Here is a 26,640-nt window from a genome sequence, read left to right as displayed (position 1 = left end):
CCACCAGTGGTAGCAGGGTCCTCTTGATCTCCTGGGCCTCCATCTGAGTGGATAAATTACCACACAGAACTCTGGGAACAGGAGTTGCTGGCAACCTCCCCCTCTAACTGGATCTGTAGTAGCTGCAAGCCTAAGAACACACACCTAGGCATGGCCAGTAGGTGGCAGGTTTGTTTTGTTTGGCTGGTTTTGTTTGTTTTTTAAGCCAAGCCCCTGTAGGTGGTGAAGCAAAGTCAGCCACAAACCCTTGTGTTGCTGCCACCTGGTGGCTGGAGTGGGCAAGGCACGTTCTCTTGCTGGGTCAATCTTGAGTTTCTGCCTCCACCCCACAGGGCTCCCTGGCTCCAAAGCTGCTGAAGAGGCATTCACTCGGTAGTGCCTACCTGCCACAGCTGCCCTTCTTGTTTAGCTACCTGCTTGCCTCCTCCCCTCTGGTTTGGATTTCTAACTTGCTCTCTGCCCACCACACCCCTTCCACTCCACAAGCAACAACAGGAAAAGCCAGTGTTGCTATGCACTGTGAAAAGTTGTAAGCACTTTGCATGTGTTAAGTTATTCAATCCTCCTAAAAGCTCAATTAGGCCGATGCTGTTACCACCGTCCTTGTTTTGTACACAGAGGAAGGAACCAAGGCTCAGACAAATCAGGCTGCTTCATGTGGTTCATATATCAACCCTGTTTTGTTGGTTGGACCTTTCAAAAACAAATGTGTAGGACTAGAAGTGTCACCAAGCATGCTTGTCCCCAGAATGAGTATATGCTTCATTTCCCCAACAAAACAAACAACACAATGGTCCACAGGAGCCAGGTGGTGCTGGTGCACTTTATCCCAGCACTTGGGAGGCAGAGGCAGACGGATCTCTGAGCTTGAGGCCAGCCTGATCTATAGAATGAGCTTCAGGGAAGACAGGGCTACACAGAGAAACCCTGTCACAAAACAAAACAAAACAAAAAAACCCAAAAAGCAAAAGAAAACAAGCCCCCAGAAACTCTCACTCTCATTCCTTCCTTTCTACTGAATTTTGCCCTAAAAACACTTGTTTCAGCTCTCTGTGTAGTCTCTCCAGCCATACAAGTCTGTTATCTTAGGAGAGGGAAATACCCACCTACCCACCCATCTTCTCTTCCTTCAAGGTCTGCTGATAAGGCTTTAGTCTCTCTGTCCTTGGAATCTTCAAGGTTCTCCCTAAACTGTTTCCCAAAATCTAGGCCTCTGCCCAAGGCTGCTATACAGAAGCCAGTGATGGCATGGTTCCTGCACAGAACTAGTTTATTCAGTAGTATGGGGGGAAAACAAAACAAAACTCTACCATATTTACAGCAACAATCAAACTGTACAATCTGATGGTTAGTATCAAGTTAGCATCCAGTATCTTTGTATTTTTTAAGTCAAGTCATCAGTAGTTTAAAAAAAAAATCCAGTTAAATTTTTAACCCTTTACAGGAATTGCTGAGGGGAGAGGGCAGGTGAGAACCCATGGCAGACAAGCCAAGGCCAGCCTTCCAGGTGAGGGGCAGGAACACCTTTCCTGCTGAGAGCCTTCACTCTACCACCTGCTCTAAAGGGGAAGTCAGTGACAAGTCCGGAATACATGCTCAGGGGGAAGGGTAGCTCGAGTGAACGGTGGCTGGTAAGAACCGAGGGGAGTAAGTGGAGCAAGAGGAAGGATGGTAGGCCCCAAATCCAGGGCTGCCAGGTACGCACCCAGCCTGGGGTGGCCACATGAGACCCCTTGGGACCAGACACAAACCCATCCCAACACACACAAAAAGAAAACCAAATAAATAAAAAATATATTAACTCTCTCTTCGCAGGGAACTGGGGTCAAGTAGGGGGACAACGAGGAACGGGGGACCTGGTTCTTTGAAGAAGAGAGCCAATTCCAGGAAGGGGTTAAAAATAGAACATGTCTCAGAGGCCACAGCAGGTCAGACAAAGCGGCATTTGTCTGATTTGGCGGGGAGGGGGTGAGTGGACACCAGAACCCAGACTTGAAACCTGTGCTCGAGGCCCCTCAGGGCCACCAAGCCAGCTCTGTGCTTTCTCGTTCCTCCTGGTGCCCGCCCACACAGCAAAGAAGCGCAACTTAACAGCGACTGGCCCTCCCTACAAGGTCGGGCAGGAGAAATGAAGCACTTTGGGGTCAGCGAACTGAGCAAACACCTGGACTGTAGCACGCGGCCAGAGTCCAGGAAAAGGAGAGGGGCTGGGGTTGTCATTCCCCATCACGGGGGCACAGGTTTCCCCTTAAAAAACGGTTCATGCAGCATTTGGGGGATCCAGGGGCCATGAGTCCTTCTGCCCCTGGCCAGACAGGGCTTTTCAGTTCCTGGGAGAGGTGGAACTGGCGGGTGGGAAGTGCCTTTTTTTCTGTCCTGTCCGTCCTTCCGGTGCAGCCTGCTGGTGCAGCCTTGCAGGGGCTCCAGCCCCTGGTGGGTGTGGCTTTGTCCTTTCCTTTTGGTGATGGCAAATGAGGGGCAGGACCCCTAAGAGTCCCTCTCCTCCCAGAGGCACAGCAGATGAAACTGAAGAGAGGCTGGGACACATCCTGGGAGGTCCTATCCTCTTTGGGAAGGGAAAGGGAAATCCATTTCCAGCGTATAAAAAAAAATTAATCCCTGAAGTCATGAAGAGTGGAGATCCTTTTTAAAATTTTTTCCTTTTTTTTTTTTTTTTCTGAAAAACTTTGTCTTGGAGATGTTGGCCCCCAAGGGTCCAAAGTGCAGTGAGGGGGAGGTTGAGGGGTGGGGGGAGACTTGGCACTAGATGGCCTTATAGGTGCAAGGCCCAGGCTCCTCAGATGGACGGTCCGTCGCTGCTGCTCCATCAGGCAGGCAGGCAGGCAGGCAGGAGGTAGGGAGCAGGGGCAGGATAAAGCAGAAGACAGGATTGGGGCGTGAGCGCAGCGGGGGGAGGGGACGAAGGAACGCCGGCCCAGGGTTAATGCAGGAAGTTAAAGAAGAGAAATCTGGAGAGGCAGGAGAGGAGAGCGGCAGAGAAGGCAGACAGAGGGTTAGCTGGAGCAACAGAGGGGACAGTGAGCAGCTTCCACCAGAGAAAGAAACAGAAAAGCAGCCCCAGCTCCCACCCTCTCGCACTACTGCGGCCCGGCGGCTGCACAGAAAGTCTGGTACACCCCCAACAGAGCACCATGTAGTCTGGGCGCACAAGGGAGCTGGGCTCCACTAAGCCCAACTAACTCTTTCAAGTGGCAAGCCGAGTAGCCTGGTGAGGCCGAGGCAGCTCTGGGCCGGCAGGACCTCTGCAGGTAACGCCCCGCCCCCGCCCCTCCCACCCAGCCCTACTCACTCGGAGCCCGAAGAGTCCTCATCCACAGTGCCTGCCTTGATGCTCATGGCGATGGGCATGACCCCATTCAGCTGTTCCTGGAGAGACTGGCGCGGTGGTGGGCGGGGAGGAGGTCCGTTCCGGCTGCCCTCACTGGCGGTGGAGCCCCGGGAAGACCCTGTGCCCTGCTCCAGGGGCAACCTTAGGAGGCTGCTCTTTTCGCTGATGGTGGGCAGACACTTCTTCTTGAGGATGCCTGGGTACAAGGTGTGGGTACCATGAGATGGAGCATTCTAAAATTCCAGCAAGAGGATGCGAGAGTGAAGCAGATGGAGGAGACTCCTCACTAACCTTTGTGAGGTTGGGTAGAAGGGCCCGGAAGGGGTCCCAGAGACCCTTCCCGAGTTAGAGCATCTCCATTCTCCCGTGGCCGCTCTTCAAGGGGCCCACTACCACTATTCTCCTTTGTTGTGGTCCCAAAGTCTCCTGGCCAAGGGACCTTCCCAGACCCTGGACCCCCATCTGTCAAAGAAAGGAAGCCTATGAGTCCCAGAGAGGGTAGACAGTTAGGACAGCCAAGAAGCCCTAGCCTCTTAGGCTTCCGTTGCCCCCCCAATGGCTGCAGCCCTGGTGCTGGCCCACCCTTGGGGGTACTGTGAAGGGGCAGTCTCTCAGCTCCAGGACCCAGCAGGCTGTCCCAGCCCTGCTCGCCAGGGAAGGCGGCCTCCTCCTCCTCTTCCTCGCTGTCTGATGAGTGGGTAGAAGCGTAGGAACCACTCTGGTCATCTTCCAGGGACAGGTCACTGTCAGAGTCCGTGTCAGGATCTGGGAGGTCAGGGAGGGATCACAACTGTCCCACCTGCCCCAGCCCGCCCTCAGCAAAAGCCAGGCCCCTGCCCTGCTAGGCATCTAAGGCCTCTGTCCTCACCGTGTTGCTGGGCTTGGCCTTCCATGAATAGGCCACTTGGGTCCCCTAGGCCAGGGGGAACCTGGCCAGGGTTCAGCGTGGACTCCTCCCTAAAAAGACAAGACTATGTTGTAGGGGTCAGTCTGGCCTCTCTAGTGAGATTCCCAGGCCCTACCTTGTGTCCCTTTCTGCTTCTAAACTGTGACCTATGTTGGCCGCAGTCTGAGACACTCAGCTCCTAGCAGCTGGCCGGCCTTGGTTCTAGCATGCAGTCTTTCCCTCTTTCCTAGCTCTCCCATTCCCCGGGCTCACCTCAGCAAGAAGGGGATGTAGCTGGGCTGACTCTTGCCTGAGCGGCTGGCACTGTGCAAGGAGCCGGCCGAATCTCCGTAAGGCTGGTACAGCCTCCCATCTACATAGGGGCTGGGGCAGTTATAGGACTAGGCAAAAGACAGACAAGCCAGTGAGTGGGCGAGTGGGAGGGGGTGGCCCCAGGAACTTACCCCAAAGCCCTACCACCCACATGCCCAGGGGCTAACGAGGAAGGCCCCTCTGTGTTGCCTTCACACAGGGCATAGCAGTGGGCACAGCTATACCGTAGCTGTGTGGCACTGAACAGGACAAATGCCCTGGACTTGTATAAGGGCTTGCTGGTTTGTGTTTTTTTTTTTCTTTTTAATGGCACTTGGAATTGTCTCCTGAGAATATTCTAGGAGACAGGAAACTTATCAAAATTCATGAGGAATTCTCTAGCACATGGTGTCCCACCTGACAACCAATCTCTGCCTGCATTTCCCCCAAGTCAAAAGCTTCTACCCAGTGATAGCATTTCCTCCCAAGGGAACACCCCTCCACTTCACCCCCTCCTCCTGATGGAGAGATGGGGAAAAAGGATGCCCAGGTTAAAAAGTACAAAGAACAAACAGGTTCCTGGGGCCTGCTTCCCCTTCTACCAAGAGGGCTCTTGAGCTCAGACCCCGGCCCCCTCACCGAGGTCAGGGTAGACTTAGTGGTCAAGGCAGGGTCAGGGCTGGGCTTCCGGCTGCAGGCGAACTTGAGTGCTTTCCGGACCTCCTTGCTGAGCACCACGTAGGAGAGGAAGATGAAGGGGCCCTGGTAGGCAGAGACAGCCATGGTTGACACACTAGGCACCCCACCCCCAGGCGTGCTCTCTTCCACTCAGGAGGGCGGGGCCAGGTACCTGGACACAATTGCAGGCAGCGAAGAGGTAGTGGAAGAGGAGAGTGTCGCTGTTGACAGACAGCAGTGCCAGCAGCCACGTGGCACTCAGCAGCAGGAGGACAGTGAAGGAGGAGCGCAGGCCAGAGCTGGAGGGTAGGGCATATGTGAGTTCCGCCATGATGCTCTCTATACCAACGCCCGCCCTGTGCCCAGCCACCTGCCAGTACTCACACAGGGCCTTTCTTCTCGAAGCCCTGACGTTGGGCAGCACAGGAGGCTCGGGCCGACAGGATATACAGGAAGACACTCATCTGCAGTGGAGAGGGACATGAGAGGACAGAGAGCAGAGACAGTTTCTTCCTTGCCCAGGGGGCCCAGGAGCCTCAGCTCTTCCTAAAGGGGAATCTGTAGGACCGTGCCATCCTGCTTACCCTAAATTGCTTTCAAGCACTTACCGAAACAGCAAAGGCCACTGGTCCAGCAAAACTCCAGATGAGCGTATCGTAGATGGAGAGCCAGCAGAAGTCAGGGTTTCCATAGCCTTCAGGATCCAAGCCCACAGCCAGACCTGGAGCACAGAGACAGCAGCAAGACAGGGCGCTCAGGGTGGAGGCAAGTATGACGTCATCAAAGTTCACAGAGCCAGGTGGGGAGCATACAGAAGGACCGTCTGTCCATTCCCCTCTCCAAGGAGAAGCCTAGCCCCTGACACCTAATCCGGGTTGTCCAAGTATAGGGGGAAGGAATTCTTAGGAATTCTATGGTTTGGGGGTACATGCATGAAGGTGAACCCCAGGCCTAGGGACAGGGGAGCTCTAGGCCAGGAAAGGAGGCAGGATACCTGTGATGAAAGCAGGAACGCCCCAGCCCAGCATGTAGTAGAAACGCATGGGGCTGGCATTGACGTCTCGCACCTCTGTGAGCGCCCGGTACAGGTGTAAGGCTTCCAGCAGAGCCCAGGAGAAGGTGCAGAGGTACAGGAAGTGCAGCAGGATGGCAATGACTGTGCAAGCAAACTGAGGGCCAGGACAATGATCAGGAGCCAAGACAGTCAATACAAGGAGTGCCCCCAGGGGAGTGGGGAAGCCTGGTGTTGTGAGCTGCCTCAAAGGAAGCCCAGAGAAGGGCAAACTGTGGGCCAGGTACTGGAATGGGCCCTTTATCTACTCATTGCTGTGGGAGCAGGGATGGAAAAGGGTCATAGAGGGGACACCATGAGCCTTGGTGGGGCCGAAGGTTGGGAAGGTCTCTGGGAGAGGAAGTATCTTACAGGGAGGTCAGCCTGGTTGATCCCCAGGAGAAAGACCAGCTGGGCCAGGCCCAGGGCAGCTGTGAGGTTGCGTCGGATGCCATGCTGGTTGGAGCGAAGGGCTCGAAGGAGGGTGAGGAAGAGGAAGGTGATCATCAGGGCAGCTAAGGTGACTCCAAGGGCCACATATGTCAGGGTCTTCAGTGGCAAAATCTCACCATTCTGAGGGATGAGTGGTGGGGGTCAAAAAAGAGCAGGGCCTGAGGCCCCTCGACTTGGTGCCCACCCGCTGCTCTGGGCTGCCCCTGGGAGTCCGACCTCTCGTCGGGACACGTCCATGAGCACAGCAAAGCTTGTCATATGGTTGCACTGGCAGCTGACGTGGCTCTCGTTACGGAAGACAACCTCGCAGCCTCTGGCGGACCAGCCACCGGTGCCACTGACCCTGCAGGAGGAAGACGGAGTCAGGGAGGAAGAAGAGTGAGCAGCCAGGAGCCTGGACTCTTGGTCCAAAGTCATGGGCTTAAGGGTGGTACAGGCTCACAGGATCGAATGGTTCCAGAAGACACAGATGGGCTTGGTTCGCTCCTCCGTCTCCAGCAGTCGGAACTGCACCGTGACTGGCTTGTCCAGTGCCCGTGGCAGGAGCTCCTCATCATCGTGGACACTGATGCTTACCACAGGTGTGTTGATGACTGGGCGCTTGGGGACTCTGATGACAGAAAGGTACACAGTCACCAAAGCGGCTGCAGGACACCCTTATCACTGGGAGATGCTTCCACATTCCCTTGCTAACCCCAATCTCCTAGGCCTTGTCCTGGCTGCTTACCTCAGGCTACGCTTATCTGGGTCGTAGTTGTGGGGCAGCAGTCCAGCCAGCGTGTGGTAAATGATGACACTGGCCACTGCCTCGCCCTGACTCAGTTCTGGGTGCCTCCGCTGCCGCCGGGCCAGCTCCTCAGTCTCCTGGGCTTCACCAGGTCCTGCAGACCTCACCATGGGAGGCATCTCTGCAAGTAAATGCTGCTACACTCAGCTGGCCCTGCCCACTGCATGGGTGCCCCACCCCAAGCCGTTACCACATCCACGTTCCCCGCTGACCTCTGAAGACAGACTCTGGCAAAATGACTGTGGTCTCAAGATCTGGAGGGCGCTCCCCACGTAACGCCTCATAACGGGGCAGCTTGGTCCCAGCAAAGTTCCCCTTATCCAGGCGCACCACAGAGATGACTAGAAAGAAATATGGTTGCAAGTCACTCACCAAGCACGGCTGGCTGCCCTTTGAAATGGGCAGGACTCTCCACCACCCCCGCCCCCAGCCCAGCACCACCTCACCAATGTTGGGTGTGACGATAGTGAAGGGGCTCAGGTAGGTATGCCGCATATTCTGGGCCAGGGCACTGGCATAAGCCTCATAGTGCTGGAGCAGCCAGGCGGTGCCACCCTCTGTCTGCTGGATCAGTTCCCAGTGCCTCTTATTGGCCGCATCCAGGAGGGCGCTGCCCACCCTCAGCAGATTCTGGAGATGGGCATGGTCACAGTGGCATATGCTTGTGGTCAACCTCATACCAAGTTCCAGCCTGTGCCTGACTCAGACCCGTCCACTAGGTCCTCCCCTTAGCAGTCCCCACAGTCTCCCCTGGGAAGCCTTGTGTATCATACTGTCCACTTCCAGCATGGGCACTCGGCCTCTAAACCTTCCTTCACACTTTAAATCAGGGCCACCCATGTGTCCTTGCACGTCTCGCTCTGTTCTGTGCCTCTTTGGCTCCCTGACAAGACTGAGCTGTTGGTATAATAGGTGGGGCTCTGCCTCAGGTCAGCCCTCAATGCAAGCAGCCTTCGCTAGGTACTAATTCCTGACACTGGTAGGAGGAGGTACTCTTAATCAACTGTGTTGCGCTCTGGTTTACAGACTGTCATGGAGGCCTCCTGCCAGGGGTGGGGCCGCTCCTTACAGTAGAGAAGTATCTCCCTCAGGATCTCCCCCAAGATCTCCAGGAACAGGCTCTCTCACTGGGCCCCACCATGCCTACTTCAAGCCCCACCTCAGTGAAGTGCACATCCTGTGTGGCGGACAGCCCAAAGCCCCGCTGGGCACTCTCATGAGCCAGCAGTCGTGTGGCCAGCTGGTAGGCCACCTTGACATCACTGCCGAAGTAGCCAGAGGTGTGCTGTGTGGCATTACGCAGGAGCAGGGCCAGCCTCTGGGAGCGTCCTGAGTCCAGGCCTGATTCGTTTCGCTGTAGCCGCTCGGCCTGGATGGAGGACCGGAAGTGCAGAGGGTCAGACAGGATAGTGGGGACTGGGGCTCAGCAGTAAAAGGGCCTCAAGAGATCAGTGGGGAAGAAGTGGCCTCTGCAGGTAGGAGGAGCCTCAGGAAACAGGATTCGGGAGCTCTATTTTCAAAGACGAGGGTATGAAGAAGAGGAGAAGACAAGGGGTCAACTTACAAAGCCCTTTAGCTCTGAGAAGGTGACTGACGTGCAGTTGAAGAGGTTTGGGGGGAGCCAGCCCCTGTGCTCATCACAGTGGCGCACAGCAGTCCCTGGAGGAAAGAAGCCGAGAAGGCGGGGCTTAGGGAGACAGAGGAAGCCCAGTGAACAGAGCTCCAGAGCCAAAACATCTCAGCAAAATCAGTACAGTGGCCAAAGGGACGCTATGTAACCTCTGCCACCACGCCCCCAAGATATCACTACTCCTGTCCATCCAGCTACTACCTTACTCTCAGCTACTCCCTACCCCTGAAACCTGTGCACCACTAATCTGAATCTCTTGGGATAGTACCCAGCACGCCATACTCCTCAGGACGGTCTCCCTTCAGTGTGGGGTAACTCCAGTACTAAGTAGTTAGCTCAAGATAGACACCCTATGCAATCCACCTTTAAGTCTAGCTCCCAGCCCTGTTCAGAACACGCAGGATTTTCGTCAGTTCTGTGTGGGTTGGATATAGGCATGTTTGGTCAGCCTAGGTTGATGGGTGAGTGAGTGAAGGCAGGTGAGACACTGAGTCTCTGGGAGCTAGAATCCAGAAAGTGGGGCCCCGGGAGCTACAAGCTGGGCTCTAGCTGCTATCTTTATTCCTCTGAGAGTAAAGGTCAAGTGTTCAATATCATATTGTAGTCTAAAACCTACCAAAGGAGCCCTTGGGGCAGGGAGCAGCAGCAGGTAGCCCAAACCGCGTGCGGAGCCACCAGATCCCAGCCTCTATGGCCCGTGGGCAGCTGTCATAATTCACTATGGAGAAGAACACATGGTTATCGGTAAGCAGTTCTATCCATGCCCCGCAACCTTCCTTCCACATCCCCGACCCAATGCCAGCCTCATTTCTAACCTCTGGAGTGTAAGCTCTTGGCATATGGTGAGGAGGGAAACTACCTGTGCCAAGAGCCCCCCTACCTTCACAGCCATTGGTGGTGACCTCAGCAAAAGGGTTGTCACAGCGATCACACTGACGCCCAATGACTCCAGGCTTGCATGGACACTGGCCATCCTCAGGGTCACAGACTCGGGACAAAGAGCCAGTGGGGTAACAGTCACACAAGAGGCAAGTGGGGCTGCTGGGGGGTCGGTAGTGATTCTCCTAGGAGGGAAGAAAGGGGTCATTGGATCAAGATGTCTTTCCTGGATGCTAGGTAGAGCTTCAAGCTGTGGCCTCCCTAGAGAGAGCCTCCCCTACGCTGGGTCCTTGTGGGGAGAGGATTCAACACTCTCAACAGCAGGTAATGACTTAGCAGTGAGAAGCCAAACATTCAGAATGGTCTGCAAACAGCCCACATAGCTAGTCCAGGCTCACTGACTCAACACTGGTCCTGGATCCCCCTGCAGCCGGATATAAGGGCAAACAACCACTTCCCATGCCTGAGAAGGCAAAAGCACAGGACGCTCGCTCCGCTCTCTGGAGGAAGGCCCATCTCCTCTGCTTCCCCTGTAGGGCCAGAAGCTACAGGACAGGGTTCCACAGCGGGGGCTCATTCGGGTCTCTCACCTTGCAGTGGCACTCGCCACTTGTCTTGTTGCAGTCTGGGTCAAAGCCTTTGCTGACATCGCAGTTGCATGGACCACATGTGGGGTGTCCCCACCAGCCACGGGGGCAAGGTTGGTCAATCCTGCAGAAAGACACCCAAACAGGCATGAGCCCCCTCTACCACTGCATCTCCTCCCGCTTGGTTCAACCACGTGTAGTCCTTTCAGCCTTGGCTGCAGCTCAGCCCGACTCTCGGGCGAGTGATACCAGAGGTAAGCCCCCGCACACCTACCTGGTCTCACAATAGGGCCCAAGGTAATTTGGTAAACACTCGCAGATGTAGCCGTGGGGTGCACTGGGTTTTCGGGTACACACAGACTGGTGCTCGCATGGGTTCAGGTCACACACATTTGTACAGTTGTCACCATAGTAACCTGGACAAGAAGGATCGGAAAGGTTCAGGACCCACACTTTACTGGCATTCTCTTCCATCTAACAACTCCTTATTTACTTCCGCTCTGAACCCTGCACCAGATGGCTATACCCTGGATGTAACTGGCTACATATTAGAGACGGAGTGTGACCCGTGGCACCAGCCCCATTTCCCAGCATCCTCAGCTTACCTGGATCACAGCTACAAGAATAGCTGTCCCAGTCGTTGCTGCAGTAGCTGTTGGTGGGACATGGACTCGAGTCACAGGGATCTGGCCAGCTACAGCCTGGCTCCACATTGATGCTCTCCCCACGGCTGGGATCCAGACTGCTAACACCCTCGGGTGTCTCGCTTACCCTCACACCCTGAAGGGATAAGAGCAGCATTAGCCCTCAGTGGAACAGGGCTCCAGGTAGGAATGGGATGGAAGGTCGGGGGAGGAAATTCACCTGCAAACAGCCCCGGAAGCCACGGGCCACACTGCTGGCTGGCCCGGGAACTCCCCCGACTGTAATATTGCTCAGGTGCAGCCCGTGCAGCCGAGGGCCCAGATTACCCTCTGCCTTCTGTTGCCCATAGTCAAAGGACAGGATGGCGTGGCCAGGGCCCCCGCTAGCTCCCAGTGACAGCTGCGCGTGATGCCAGTCACCATCATTGGCTCGGCCTGGCTCCAGACGCAGGGATGAGGCCTGGAGCCCTGTGCCCTCCACACTTAGCACTACGTGGCCTGCCCGAAGCTGTACGAGAGAGAAAGAAAAAAATTAGTAGACCACCTCAGTAGGCTCTTCCAGTCTGCCGCGCTGAGGGCAGAGGAGAGGGATTATTTCCCTTAAGCCCAATAGGTGGCAGTACTGACCCACCGAATGGGCCCAGCCAACGCTTGGCTTCTGCCAAACCCTGCCCAGCCACCTGGGTCCAACCCCCTGAAGGCTCCTACAACGTTAGCCAAGCCGGGGCTTGCCACACTCCCACGTGCCCTGCATCACCTGCAGGGTGATGGTGCTGCGCCCCCTGGTGACGGCCTGCAGCAGGACGCCATCTGCCTGGCGTGTGCGGAACATGAGGCTGAGGTGCCAGGGCTGAGAGATGGGCAGAGAGAGGCCATGCCAGGCCACAAGGCTGCTGCCCAAGAAACGCTGGGGATTGGCCATTTCTGGGAAGGCAGATGAAAAAGTGATTCAAGGGCAGGGCAGTGGAGTCAGAAGCGTGGCAGCTCCATGAGAGATGGACCCTCGCCTCCCCTCATACCGGGTCCTCGCAATGCCCCGCCCACCTGAGCATTTACCTGTTCCAGGCCCGCCCTACATTGTGCCCAGGGCCTGCCTCTGACTAGGTCCTTTGTCTCCTGCCTAGCTTCTCCTTACTCTGCCCAGACACGCTCTTCCACCCACAGCCTGGCTCGCGGAGCCCTGCCCAGAGCCTGCCCCAAGCCCTGCCCGTAATCCCAGACAACTGACAGAGCCCAGGCCCCAACCTGTGGCAGCTGCCACTCCTACCCTGGGCACAGCTCTTGCCCCCGAAGCCTAGGGGACACTCGCAGCTGAATGCGTCCCACTGGTTCACACAGGTGCCACCATTATGGCAAGTGTTGCTGTCACACACGTTCTTCTTGGTGGGGCAGCCTAGAACGGAGAGAAAGGGACTCAGGGACTCCAGGGCTCTGGAAACCAACAGCAGTGACGGGAAGAACCACACAGGCTGGCATTCCCGTGTCATGCACAACCAATCCTCATGGCACTTGGCTCCCAGCCTTGCCCGTACCCCCAGGTCCTCATACCAGGGACAGTGCCATTGTTGGCGATGAAGTCGGCCATGTCGACATGCCGGCTATCCACCTGGAGGTTCTTCATGCAGCCCACAAAGTGCCGCATTCGGACAGGGAAACTCTCGGGCAGATCTGGCACCCCACCCAGCAACAAGGGCCCTGTCAGGTCCAGAGACCTGGGAGACGAAGAGTGTGAAGAAGACACGGACAGGAATTTAAGTTTGTGGTTCTTCTCTTACCCCATACCCTGCCACTAGGACCAAGAAAGGAAGCACTTGAGCCGAGGCCATGAGGCCCTTTTAGAAAAACGCCCAGGAAGCAGAGGCACCCCAGTACTGACAGATGTGCTCCCCTTCCCCTCACAGCCCACCAAGACCTGACTAATTCCCAACATTGTAGGGAAGGGGTGCATCTGAGTAGTTCCTACTCCGGAGCCCCATCCTGTTGACCCGCACTACCCTCTCCCTAGCTCCTGCGCCCTCCCCCCACCTCCGCGCCCCGTCTCTGCTTACCCCCCCCCGCCCCATCTCTGCTTACTTCTTGCTGCCTCCTTGGGTGCCCTGGGCAGCACAGGAGTAGTTGCCCAGCATAGCTCCGAAGCGCAGAGCCACCCCTGTGTCACAGCCATCCACGGACACCACAGCCACCTTCTGCTCAGATGGGCCTTGTGGAAGTCCTGTCTGACCCAACAGCGGCTGTGGACAGAGAAGGAAGGCAGTAGACAACCCAGCAGGGACAACCTCGCCTTACACATATTCCCACCATCAAGGACCACCCAGGGGGATGGAAGTGCCCTGCAAGGCACACTCCTCCCTCCTCCCAGCGCTGTGAGCAGCCTTCCCCACCACTCACAACAGCAGCCATGGACAGGGCCCTCAAGCTCCTCTGTCCCCCCCATACCCACCTTATTGTAGTACTTCAGCTGTACTGTATGCCACTGGCCATCACTGACCCCGCCAGGCACGAATGGAGACACCGTGGTGGTGGATTCCCCTAGGAAAAGGACCGGGAAGCTGGGTCACAGGAAGAGAGTGGGAGTGGCAGGGAGGTGGGCATTGTCTAGAGATGGAGGCCAGGTCCAGGTCTGACTGGGAGGGAGGCGCATGGATTGAGGTCAGAGGTTGGAGACATAAGAAAGATCTTAGGAGATGGGCAGGGACAGGAGGCGCTGGGCTCACCTGCGGAGAAGGTGAGCTGCACCTGCTCCTGGATCACCTCGAGAGCTACGAAGTCATGCTTCTCATTGAAGCGCCCGTTGTACAGCAGTAGCCCGTCACGCTCCTTGGTAGCAAACCTGTATAGGGGGATGGTCAACGGGGCCAAGGAATGGGGCACCCACCCGTGTGCCACTACCTCGGCCATCTAAGCAACAGCAACACTGACACTTTGGCTAAGGCTGTGGAGTCAGAATGCAGAACCCAAGCATTCTGGCCGCCCATCCTCAAGGATGGGGGAGGAGTGCCAGCCAGATCCTGAGAGTGAGCGCAGCCGGCTGGCAGGGCATACAAGTGCTCTGTCAGCCACTGCTTCTGGCACTTTCTTTCACTGATCTGCCACCCCGTCTGCTGGACCAGGAGGTACCCCACACTCTCACAAGTGCCCTGCGACCCCAGGGCCTCGTCACTCACGAGAGGGCCAGGGTGAAGTGGAAGCGCTGGCGAAGGCCCCGGAAGGTGATGAAGGATCGGGCTGGGAAGCTGCGTGTGGTCACCTGGCAGAAGGGCTTCTCAAAGTCCCCGGATGGGCAGTCACATTTGAAGCCTCCCACCAACAGGTTGACACAGGTACCCCCATTCTTGCAGACTCCTGGAGTACAACGGCCTGAGCGGGCACTCACTTCACAGTGCTCCCCTGGGGAGGAAAGGCAAGCAGGTGAGGCCTGCAGAAGACGCTGGATGGTCCCCTGTTATAGTTTGAATATGAAATGCCCCACCCTCCCCCAGCTCATATACTAAAGGCTTGGTCCTGGCTGAGGGGGCTGTTTATGAGGTACTGGAAGCATCGGGAGGAGGAGAGCTGGAGAAGCAAGTCACTGGGAGTACGCCATACAGGGCTACATCTTGTCCCAGGGTCCTTCTCATCTGGGTGAGCAGCTTCGCCACCCTGATGTCCTGTCTTATAGCGAAGGACCAGCCACCAGAACTGAAACTGCAGAGACCGGGAGACAAAGTAAACCTTTCTTGTTTTAAACTGTCTCTCTTGGGTAATCCAGTAGTGAGAAGTCTAACGTGTCCCTGGTAACATCTCCTGTGACCTCTCCTCATCCTCGGGGCTCCCATGCGTCCTCACTTCCTCTTGGTGACATCTCTGAAATTCATGGCCTCTTATTGGCCTGTCACACTATTCTCTCTGCAGCTCCACAAATGTTCTGCTGCGAGCTCTTGGGCCCTTCCCCACACCTGTCAGTCACCCTGGTCCCTAGGCTCTGGCCCCTGCAGAGTTCGAGCCGCCGGCCCCCACTCCCGTTCTTCCCCCATTCCCACTCCTGCTTTTGTTCCTGTCAGGGTCAGAGATCAGTTTTCTTCCCTAGAGATGTGACTAGGTTTCCAGGTCTATTTGAGTTATAGTTTGGGGTCGATGGTGTGAAGTAAGCCAGGGCTTCCCCAAGAACAGAACATTGGGGTCTGAACTGAGGATCCCTCCGCGCCTAAACAAGGCTGAGAGACTGGGGGCCTGAGCCTGAGGACAGACCAGGAATCAGGGGGCTGAAAATTCAGATATCAGATGGGAAAATCCACTCCCTTCTCTCCCTCCCGATTCTGATTCTAGAGATAGATTCTCAGTTCCCTGTGCCTAGTGACTGGCTCTTGTTTCCATGGAAACTGTTGTTCGCCTACTCGGAGCCCCCTTCCCCATCCTCCTGGACAAAGACTCCCCCCCCCCTCCCCTCACCCCCACCCCCACCCTCAGCAGCAGCAGCACAGAAGAGTCAAGTCTGGCAAGTTCTGAGCAGGAGGGTGCAGCAGGAGGCACTGAGCCTGCCCACGCGACTGGCAGAGCCAGTGCGCCCGGCGCTGGAGGACCTGAAGCCTGGGAGACTGGGAAGAAAACGGAGCAAGAGAGCTGAGGAGAAGCAGAGCCTACAGGGTGGGGCAGGGTGTGACGAGACCTGCAGCCCCAGACCAATTGGGAGGTAGAAATGGAGCCATTTTGCTCAGGGCTACACGGGTCCAGTGTCCTGGAACTCCCATGACTCCAAACCCCTGCTTCTCAGTGCCTTCCTCCAGTTCCTGGGTGGGGAAAGTCTGGCTACAAGTTAATGAAGGGATTCACAGAGCATTATGAGGGCCTGGTTCTAGGCCAGCAACACCTCTTAACTGGATCAAGCCACCTCATCTCAGGACTTCCTCAAACAAAAGCCAACACTCACCACATAAGCCAGCTTTCTCTTCCTATCAAATTATTTACATGAGTCCTCACAAGCAACTTTTGACCTACATAAATTGGTTATCTCCATCTTAAATACTGTGGGAAGAGAAGCTAAGTAGTTCGCTCATTTTCACAGTTATTAGTGGTAAAGCTGGAACACAAACCCAGGTGCCGGACTGACCTCAATTACACAGTCTTCGTGGGGCTGTGCGCAGGCGGCATGTGCCAGTGTGGGTGTGTGGGCTTGCACAGTGAACATAAGGTTCCTTATTCTGACTTACTAAGCAGGCAGTTGTCAAACAGCAAGTAGGATCTAAGAACGGCTGTTGCACCTAGTTTATACCCTTGGAAGTAATGAGGCAGCCCCATTATTAGTCTGATTTGTGCTTGGCCCAGAGCGTCAGCCCTGCAGGGCTGCCCCCATTGTCCCTGCCCTAGGCTCACCCGTGTAGCCATCGCGACAGAGGCAGGTATAGCCACCCTCTCGACTGCGGCAGTGCCCATGGGGTCCACAAGGTCTTGAGTAACAGAGGTCCACCTCAGTCTCGCAGTAGTCGCCTGTGAAGCCTGGTGGGCAGCGACAGCGCAGACCCCCGACAGGGTGGATGGGCCGGAAGAGCACCGAAGAGGAAGCGATAAAGGGCGCAGAGGAGTCGAAGCGCAGCACGGACACACAGCGCATGTAATTCTCGCAGGGTTCCCGCAGGCAAATGTTGTCGTCGAAGGGGAGCACGCGCTGAGCTGAGATGGCGGTGAGCAGGCTGCGGTTGAGGTACAGGCGCTCCTGCAGATCCTCTGAAGGTAGAAAGGGTGGCCCACCCCCGGGTCCTGGGGGCTGGCCCACTGACAGGCTCACGTTGAGGATATGGCCGCCTGGGGCATCAGTATCCCTCTGCACATTGAAGACCACCACGTGATCTGGGGGTGTGGCCAATGTGGCTGCCACAGCCTGAATGAAGAGTCCCAGCAGTGGGGACAGAAAGCGTTCTGGAGACATGTCTTCCAAGCGCAGCGTGATGCTGTGTGTGAGCATCTCGTCTGTGATGATGGTGACACGGAGTGAGCACTGGGCTGTCACACTGTGGACACCATCTGAAGAGAAGCAACATGAATCAACATCAGCCTTGGGGTAGGCAGAAGCAGATGCGCCAAGACACAAGACCCTGGCTTAGAGCGAAGGAGGGAGTAGGCTTGTCAGGAGGGAGTAGGCTTGTCAGAGGAGGAGTCAAGAAAAAGGAGCAAGGAGGAGGGAGTATCTGCAGGAGGGAGCACCAGGAGGAGAGAGCATCAGGAGTAAGGAGCACTACAAAAATGGAGTAACAAGAGGGAGGGCCGGGAGGAGAGAGCACCAGCAAGAAGGAGTACTGAGAAGAGGGAGCACCAGGAGGAGAGAGACCAAGAGGGAGCACCATAAAGAGAGATCATCGGGAATAGAAGGTGCAAGCAGGCTAAAATCTAGCCCATATCCGGCAAGGTACCCAAGAAAACCTTTTTCTAGATGGCATAAAGGTGGCCAATGAGATGTGTCACTTGTGGACAAGTCTCTCCTTGAGGGGTCTACGCCATATGTACTTAAGGAAAAGAGACATTGCGAAACCGTTCTTTGTGTGTTTTCCCCACACTCCTTGGCATGAAGCGTGAACTAACTGCCTGCAGTGTTTCTGCCTTTCACCCTATTCAGTTATACGCTGTCCCCTGCGACTGCCTTGGGTTTCCCTGCTCCAAAACGGCTTTGTCTTTGCTTCCTTTTCTAGAGGGCCCAGAGGACCAGGAGAGACTCCTGCCCCGTACACCTCAACCCCACGATAACCCCGCCTCTCACTGTGCTGTAGCGGGCTGGGTGTGGACAGAATGCGTTCTGGAAACATGTCTTCCACTGACTCTGGTTCCCCTCGCACTCAGCTCCATAACTGCTTCCGTGCAAGCCTGCTAGCCCCATGGCAACACCTCTTACACCGAGCCTTCTTCCATCCAACTCTGGGCAGCCTGGGCTCCCCACCCCAAGAAATCCAGCTGAGCCACCTCGGCCAGTGTCAGCACCGCCCACTGCTCCAAGCTGGAGAAAGGGTGTGTGTGGGAGTGGGGGGGGGTGTGGATCTGGTAGAAATAGAAGAGGACGGGCAGCTTTCACCCTGAGCCCCACTGGGCTGCTCTCTCCTCTGGCACTAGGGCCTCTTAGGAATTCATCATTCACTTGGCTCACCAAGTTGTACCCAAAGGTCTGCCTGCCATACCCCTAGGCAGCGCACTCACTCACAAACAGCTAACACATTCGACGGTGCCCAACTCCACCCACGCACCTAAGCTCAGAAGTACCATGCACACCTGAATGTGCATACACAGGGCAACGGACTCTAAGTTAAAAATGAAAACTGGAGGGGTTGGGGATTTAGCTCAGTGGTAGAGCGCTTGCCTAGGAAGCGCAAGGCCCGGGGTTCGGTCCCCAGCCCCGAAAAAAAAAAACCAAAAAAAAAAAAAAAAAAAAAAATGAAAACTGGAGGCAGAGAAAGGGAAACGGCTTGGAAGGGTGATAGGGGGTATTCCTAGTAAAAACTCACACACTGATGAGAATCCCTTTACTAAAAGCATCTTAAAAAACGTGCCAGCGAACTAGGTGGTGGTGACGCTCACCTTTAATACAGTGCTCGGGAGGCAGAGGCAGGAGGATCTCTGAGTTCAAGGGCAGCCTGGACTACAGAGCAAGTTCTAGGACAGACAGAGGTACACAGAAAAAACTCTATCTGGAAAACACACACACACACACACACACACACACACACAGAGAGAGAGAGAGAGAGAGAGAGAGAGAGAGAGAGAGAGAGAGAGAGCGCAAACTCTCCAATCAGAAGCAAAATATGACATCTAGGTGGGATGGGACTGGAGGCAGTGCTGCTGAGGCAGAAGTAGTAAAGCGATATGGGACCCTATCCTGTACATGTCACACTTCAAGTGGCTTGGGCATACTGAAGGCAGGTACCCATCTCAGTGGTGCCCTGGGCTTGCCGCCTACCTGCCCTTCAACCTCTCTGCTGTGATCTGCTTGTTCTCACAAGCCTGCTGCCGTGACTGCTACTCACCTCTGCTCCTCCTGCTTTGCCCAGAGTACCAAGACAGCAGGTCACAGCCCTCTAAGCCCTCCAGCCTGCCCATGGGTCACCATGGTGATCAGACTCCTTTGCCTCCCGTCAGAAGCCTGCACTTGGGCTCAGGAGCTGAAGTTACAGCCCAGTGTTTTCTGGATGGGATGTTCCCTCCAGACAGAAAGCAACAGGGGAGCCTACAAACAGTGCTCCTGAACCAGCAAGCAAGAGAATCTGCCATCTCCTGGTCCTGGGAAGCCACACTCCCGCATGTTGTTCTCCACCAGCCCAGGCCTGACTGTGCCCCTTGCCCGGCATGTCTTTGCTGCTCCCCATCTGGCCCACCATCTGTGGCCACCTGCCCCTCTGCTACTGTCCCCATCCCAGCAACCAACCCATTGCTCTCTCTCCTTCCTCATTGTCCTTCTTCCAAAGGCAGGTTGGGAATAGGAGTGGCCTGACTTGTTTTAGAAGAGAGAGCTGGGGTAGGCTCTGACCCAGGCAATACCACCTGGGTCTAGGCCTCAGCCAGCTGCACCCGGGAAGACGCCAGAGTCAGCCTCCCAACCTTGTCTCTTCTGATAGAGACTCTGCTGTCTGGGAGGTGAGCAGGCCTTGGGCAGGTTCTCTGTGTGTCTGAAGGAGGTAGCAGCCGGGACCATTTGGGCTGCAGGAGCCATGGAGCCCAGGCTGGGGCAGCTGCAGCCAGAGGGAGGGAGGAAAGACAGGATCTAAACATAGAGAGAACAGGGAAAGACAAAGACCCAGGAAAAGAGCCAGCAGTGGAGGAAGCGGAGAAGGAAAGCGACACAGAAGCTGGGGAGAAGGTGACAGACAGGCAGTGCAGGAGGGTCCCCATGGGCAGGGTGGGAGGGAAGGAGGAGACAAAGAACCAGAGGAGGAAGACAAAGGGACAGTGGGCGTCAGTCCCCCTCACCCAGCCTCCTGAACTTTGGGGTTGCCTTGGTGACTGACTCTAAGGGTCAGGGCTGATGGGGGAGGGGGACAAGGGCAGAAAGGCAGCCACAGTGGCCCTAGCTGCAGCCAGGCCTTTCCCTCTATCCTAGAGGGTTGTGACTGGGGCTGTGTGCCCTGGTGAGGAAGCAAAGGTTAAGCAGAGCTGTCCTCCACACGGGCCCTAGGAATCTAGCCGGATTCACCACTGAAGGCTGTGGACGGGAGAGCAGGAGGGAGAGGCCGTTCTTCTGCCTCTCGTGCCAGGCTCAGGTGAGGGTACTCCTAGCTTCCTTCTCCTGGAGGGGAACTGAAGCTTCAGGTGGTTTACAGCCTGACCCATAGCCTTGGAGAGCTCCTTCTCCCTGGTCTTTGCAGCCACCCGAGGGGCGGGATCAGGAAGTGTCTGTCCAGTAAGAAGTATGAGCAGGAAAGGGGCGAAGGCCATCTTCCCCTCCCTGATGTGTAGGACTGCCTGGAGTAGGCCGCATAGTCTCACCCCTGGAAAAACTGTTAACAGTTCCTCCTCCAGCCCCAACTCCCAGACTCAGGAAAGGACTTGGCTACTGAGTCTGCCCCCCTCCCGCCTTGCTTCTCATCTCCAGAGCTGACAGAAGGGATAGAATACTATCACCCAGTCCTGCTTCCCTCCCCGAGTCCTGCTGTCTGGGGAGTCTGCAGGCTGAGCACTTGACCAAGCAGCAGGAATGCCCAGGCTGGGTTCTGGCCAGGCTCCCACGCCCCTAGAAATCTGTTCTCTCTCCACCAAGTCAGGGCCCTGGAGTCTCTGCCCTCAAAGAGCAGTAGTCCTAGTGCACTCTGAACCCCGTGTCTGTTCTCCTGAGGCCATGCCATCATGGTCAGCAGAGAAGATCTAGCACCCCAAGAAAAAGCCACGGGGGGTGGGGGAGCCCAAAAAGTCCATCTGCCCTGGCTTTGTTGCAGCCCTTCCCCCAAGCCAGACCCCAACCAAGAACTCAGGGCAGTGAGGTCTGTCTGGACAGAGACAATGAGCTCTGACTCTACTTCCTGCCTGGAGCTCTGAAGGGGGAGCCAAGGCAGGCTCTTTCTGCCTGGAGGGAAAAGGAATGCTCTAGACAAAGTCCAAGTCAGTTTCTTCTGCAGCTCTACTGAGAACCAGAGTGGGGGAGAGGAGGACGGCAGGGTCCTGACCCCCTTGGTGGAATCCTGTGTCTCTGGTAGCCCTCTGACCTGCCAAAGGCTGTGTGAGATCACAGGGTGCCATGAGGGTGACAGGGTGCTGAGGAACCGACTTGCCTCCCCCTCCACCCCCATCCCCTGCCAGCCAAGGTCCTCCCTCCCCCTCCCCCCTCCTCTCTCCCAGCTCTGGGGCCTTCAAGGCTTCCACGCGCCCTTTTTTTTTCCACAATTCTTGGCAGCCAGAGCCAGGGCAGCCTCACAACGCTTCCCCCACCACGTCACAGTCTGGTAGGCAGGGGGCAGCCAACCAAAGCAGCCCAGCCCAGCCTGGGGCAGCAGGCGGGGCCTGCGCCAGCTGCCAGGATTCCTGGGGTTTCTTCTCAGGCCAGGTTCCTGATCTCACAGCTTCTGACTATCCACAGGGTGGAGAGCTGGTCACCAGCCCCTCTTGGAAGGTCCACCACCTCCAGTGGCTTCCAAGACCTCCCTAAAGGACTATCCCCACCCCAACATCACTGGGCATCTTCCTTACCTGACACCAGCACACTCATGATGGCTTCCAGGGGCCGGTTGTTGTCCAGTGCCCGGCTCAGTCTCAGCTCACCGGTGGAGGCATTGAGTAGGACCAGGCTGAGTTCATTTCCTCGCTCAAAGCTGTACGTCAGGCTGTCTGAGATATCGGGGTCATGGGCAGGCACGCGGCCTATAGCACCCCCAGGGAAGCTGCTCGAGCGGTTGGTGACATAGTTGTTGAAAAGAATCTCAAAGTTGCCCAGCACTGGCGGGTTATCATTGCGGTCGAGGAGGCGGACATGGACAGTAGCCCTGCTCACCAAGGGAGCAGACGTAGCCTGGATGACCAGGATATATTCAGGTCGGTCCTCGTAGTCCAAATCTACGAGGGCCGTTAGCTCACCCGAGAAGATGTCCAGCTGAAAGACCTCAGGGATATTGCCCTCCACTATCTGGTACATGATCTGTGCATTGGTCCCTTCGTCTGGGTCGGTGGCTGTGACCCGGGCCACAGCCAGTCCGATGGGGCTGTTCTCTTCCACAAATACATCAAACTCATCCTGTTCAAAGACAGGGGGATTGTCATTCACATCCAGTACAGTAACTGTCACTTCCATGGGTGTGCGGGCTGGCGGCATCCCCTTGTCCACTGCGTACGCTCTCAAGATGTACTGGGCCACGTTCTCACGATCCAGCCTCCGCAGTGTGCGCACGATGCCCGATGTGGACTCTACAATAAAGTCACCATCTCCATCGTCCCCTCCTTGGAAGGTGTAGAAAACCCTGCCATTCAGACCGGAGTCGCGATCGGTGGCTGAGATCTGCAGGACGCTGGTGAAGGGTGGCACATCCTCATAGACACTCCCCTGGTAGGAATCTCTGAGGAACTGGGGGGCATTGTCGTTCACGTCATTCACCAGGATCTCCAGGTAGGTGGTGTCCGACTTCTGGGGGATGCCATTGTCCCGAGCGGTGATGGCCAGGGTGTAAGACACCTGATCTTCATAGTCCAGCTCAGCCTGGGTGGTGACGGCCCCAGTGTCTGCATCAATTCGGAACTGGGGGATGCTGTCCTCCATAAAGTAGGTGATTCGGGCATTCTCCCCTGTGTCCTCATCTGTAGCACTGATCAGCACCACTGTGGTGCCTGCTGGCCGGTCTTCATTAACGTTCACCGTATAGTGGGAGCTCTGGAAGACGGGACGATGGGTGTTGGCATCAGTGACATTCACCACGATCTGAGCTGTGTCCTGCCTTGTGCCATCCGAGGCAGTCACGGCCAGCACATACTGCCGCTCGAGTTTGTAGTCCAGCGGTAAGGCCAGGGAGACCAGGCCACCCCCGCTTTGGCTGGTGATAGAGAAGCGGTTGCGGGTGTTGCCGCTGGTGATCTGGTAGGTAATGACACTGTGAGCGTCTCGATCCACGGCTGACACCGTCACCACACTGGTGCCCACAGCCGCGTCCTCGTTGAGCCGCACCGTGTACTCCGGCTGCGTAAAGGTTGGGTTGTTGTCATTAACATCCAGGATGGTTACACTGACACTGGCTGAGGCGGTGAGTGCTGGGGTGCCGTGATCCCTGGCTTCTACTCCGAAGCTGTAGAAATCAACCTCTTCCCGGTCCAACTCTGCGGCCACTGAGATCCAGCCTGTGCCGTTGTTAATGGTGAAGGGGAAGTCGTGCCCAACCCCAGCCAGGCTGTATTCGAGGCGGGCGTTCTCTCCGGCATCAGCATCAATCGCTTGGACATGCAGAACCAGGTAGCCTAAAGGAACACTCTCTAGGACCGTGGCTTGGAAAGGGGTGCTGACAAAGATGGGGGCGTTGTCATTGATGTCTAGGACTTGCACGGTTACTAGACCGGAGACGTTGGAAAGTGGAGGCCGGCCACCATCCTGGGCCCGGATCCGCAGTGTATATTCTTTGGTTGTCTCGTAGTCGAGAGGGCTCACCACATCCAGGGCTCCAGTCTGAGCATCCAGATAGAACTGTCCCCGAGCGTTGCCGCTCATGATGCTATAGTGCACCAGGGCGTTGCTGCCCTTGTCTCTGTCCGAAGCCGTGACTCGGAGAACAGGGGCTCCTGGGGTCACATCCTCCCGCACCTGAACCACGTAGCGCTTCTCGCTAAACTGGGGGGCGTTGTCATTATCATCTTCCACAGACAGGAAGACGACAGCTGTGGAGCTCCGTGGGCCTGGGTCCCGACCCTGGTCACTCGCCTCCACTATCAATTTGTAGGATTCCACTTCTTCCCGATCTACAGGGCCGCGGGTTCGGATCACCCCAGAGCGAGGATCGATCTCAAAGACTTCTGAGGGGCTGCCTCCAGGCCCCTCCAGCAGGCGGTACAGAATGTTGGCATTAGGAGGGGCATCGCCATCGGTGGCCCTGACTGTAAGCACCTCATAGCCAACCTCCAGGTTCTCCCTGAGGCTCTCCTTGTATTCTTGCTGCTCAAAAACAGGGTCGTGATCATTGGTGTCAGTCACTAAGATAGTAAGTGTGGCCAAGGCACTCCGTCGGGGCATACCATGATCCTGTGCGGTGACCCTGAAGACATGGGTGCTCTTGGTCTCCCGATCCAGCTCCTCAGCTGTGGTGACAGCACCAGTGATTGGGTCCAAGGAGAAGAAATGATTGGAGCGGCTATCAAAAAGGGCATCCATGGTGTACTCAAGTCGACCCGCCTCACCCTCATCGGGATCAATGGCTCTTAAGGAGGCAACAGAGGTACCAGCAGGCTGGTTCTCGGGCACTGTGGCCTGGTAGCTGGGAGGCTGGAACTGGGGAGCTGTATTCACATTCCTTTTCCTGCGCCCACCCATAGATTCCTCTCGTGATCCTTCCCCAGCCCTGAGCCCTGGGGCCTGTGCCAGCTTGCAAGACTGGCATCTGAGCCGTGGGGCCTTTAAGCAAGGGTGTTCTTGAGGCAGGGTCAGCGTGCCTTGTGGAGAAAGGTGTCCTCCGATACCCAGGAGTCGACAGCTCCAGGGGCAGCCTTCAGAGGATGGCGGAAGAGGGATATGAGCCCCTGATTCTGGACACCAAACCCTCAGGCCATCGTGATGGGGCACCAGGTGGCCGGTCAGCTCAATGCCCGAATCTCTGCAGCGGCTGGTGTAGAGCCAGAGGTTCGAAGCAGAGGCTGGGCAGAGCCAGCCCACGGGGGCGCAGGCCCCAGAGGAGCCGCGTCCCCCGGACCCCAGAGAACGACAGGGCCCCACTTGATCTCCCAGTAGTGGCGACGGCGGCAGCAGCAGCAACAGCAGTAGCAGCGGCAGCAGTGGCGTTGGGAGGGGGGCGCTGGCAGCCCGGCTCCGCATCTCTCCCCGCTCCCGGCCAGCCGGGTCAACAGCCGCGGCGGCTCTTCCTCCGGCTCCTGCCGGCCCCGCCGCGCCTCATGCCCGGGCCGGGGCGCCGGTCCCCGGGGGCCACCTGTACGTCCCACTGGGCCTGCACCCAAATGGCTCGGCGGGGCCGCGCTCTCAGCCCACGATGCGCCGGGCTCCCACCACTCTCGAAGCCGGGCCCGCTCCCGAGTCAGCGCGACCACTGCGGGTTCACACTGCGCTTCCACCTGCGCTCTGGGCGCTCTCTACCTGCGCCCGAGGGCCGCGAGGATCTCTGGCTCTGCCGGGTCCCCGGGTCCCGAGCCCCAGAATGTCCCCTCCGCCCGCGTGAGATCGCCCACCTGCGTCTGAGGAGCCGCGCGCTCCCGCCCGGGTCCGGCTGCCAACGACCGCCCTGCGCCGCCCGCTCGCGCCCTGCGTCCCTGCCGCTGCCGCTGCCGGTCGCCGCGGTCCCGGGCCCAGACCCGCGTTCCCTCGCCTCCCGGGCGGGCGGGCGAGCTCTGCAGAGCAGCGGCGGTGGCGGCGGCGGCTCATTACCATAGACCTGCTCGCGCCGCCGCGGTCTTAAAGCGGCGACGCCCAACGCGCAGAAGGAGGTGGGCCCCACCCAGCGCCCTCTTCTGCATGGTTGATCTAAGTAAGATTCCCGCCTCTGGTAGCATTTTTCTTCCCAACACATCAGACTTGCTCTTTGCCAGTCCCTACTACAGCTTAAAGAGGAACGAACAATCAGAAACCACACAGGGAATTGATACTCTTGTGGAGTTCTTCGGCTCGTGCTCTTTCAAAACATTCTGAATGTCTGCAGAAGGGGAACAGGGATGGATGGATATAGAGACACACAGGCAATTTTCCAGTCAATCCCCGAGAGCCCTTGTTGCTGTTTCATTCTACGGTTCCCGGGTCAGAAGTAAAGAAGACTTTACTCTGACACTACAAAGTCTCCCCCAGAAACCAGAAGTTGTGCTCTCACTTGGATGTCTTAGGCAAAAGGACCCCTGTTTTTGGATACCTCTTGGGTACCACATAGCAGGTCAGTGAACTAGAGTGTCCAGAGCAGCTAGTACGCTAACACTGCCAGATTCCTAGGGTCAAGATGAGTTGGTTCCAAAGGACCCAAGCTTCCTAGGTCTTAGGACTTGTGGCTCCACTAACTGATAGTCAGGCTTGTAGTCTAATAAATAGATAAATCTTAAAAAAAAAAAAAAAAAAAAAAAAGCTGGGCACAGCCTCACCAATGTGATGGCCTAACATGAGCTGAGTAAGGACCCTGACACTAGACAGGCCAGAGAAAGACCAGGAGACTTCAGCCCTCTCTGAGTGCGAGAATAGAATTTCCCAGGGAAAAGCACACCGATCTGTACTCCTGTACCAGTGGTCAGTCCTGAAAACTGCATACAAGCAACACTGTACAG

At 56.6% G+C, this 26,640-nt stretch overlaps 1 protein-coding gene across 4 annotated transcripts; it reads right to left on the bottom strand.

Annotated features, from left to right (window-relative positions):
* Positions 1-1,354: 1,354 nt before the first annotated feature.
* Positions 1,355-25,705, bottom strand: Celsr2 (cadherin EGF LAG seven-pass G-type receptor 2). 4 transcript variants are annotated; one of them, XM_032897471.1, is made up of 34 exons: positions 21,889-25,705; positions 16,606-17,253; positions 14,421-14,643; positions 13,971-14,086; positions 13,697-13,785; positions 13,330-13,487; positions 12,805-12,968; positions 12,524-12,649; positions 12,014-12,180; positions 11,477-11,764; positions 11,218-11,392; positions 10,887-11,028; positions 10,616-10,736; positions 10,027-10,210; positions 9,763-9,864; positions 9,081-9,175; positions 8,676-8,885; positions 7,963-8,146; positions 7,729-7,857; positions 7,457-7,637; positions 7,172-7,339; positions 6,946-7,072; positions 6,649-6,849; positions 6,220-6,394; positions 5,834-5,946; positions 5,610-5,689; positions 5,398-5,524; positions 5,187-5,309; positions 4,509-4,636; positions 4,218-4,306; positions 3,932-4,114; positions 3,641-3,811; positions 3,311-3,545; positions 1,355-2,969 (listed from the first exon to the last, which is right to left on the bottom strand). In XM_032897471.1, the coding sequence occupies exons 1-34, from the start codon at positions 25,196-25,198 to the stop codon at positions 2,942-2,944; spliced, it is 8,760 nt and encodes a 2,919-aa protein (XP_032753362.1). In that variant the 5' UTR covers positions 25,199-25,705; the 3' UTR covers positions 1,355-2,941. The 4 variants fall into 4 exon arrangements, with proteins under 4 accessions (XP_032753362.1, XP_032753363.1, XP_032753365.1 ...); XM_032897472.1 differs by having other exon boundaries at positions 1,355-2,819; XM_032897473.1 differs by having other exon boundaries at positions 2,932-3,018.
* Positions 25,706-26,640: the final 935 nt, after the last annotated feature.

This window comes from Rattus rattus, chromosome 3 (assembly GCF_011064425.1).
Source record: "Rattus rattus isolate New Zealand chromosome 3, Rrattus_CSIRO_v1, whole genome shotgun sequence".
Lineage (NCBI taxonomy): Eukaryota > Metazoa > Chordata > Mammalia > Rodentia > Muridae > Rattus > Rattus rattus.
Note: the sequence above shows the minus strand (reverse complement) of the source record. Positions and strands in the feature narration are given on the sequence as shown.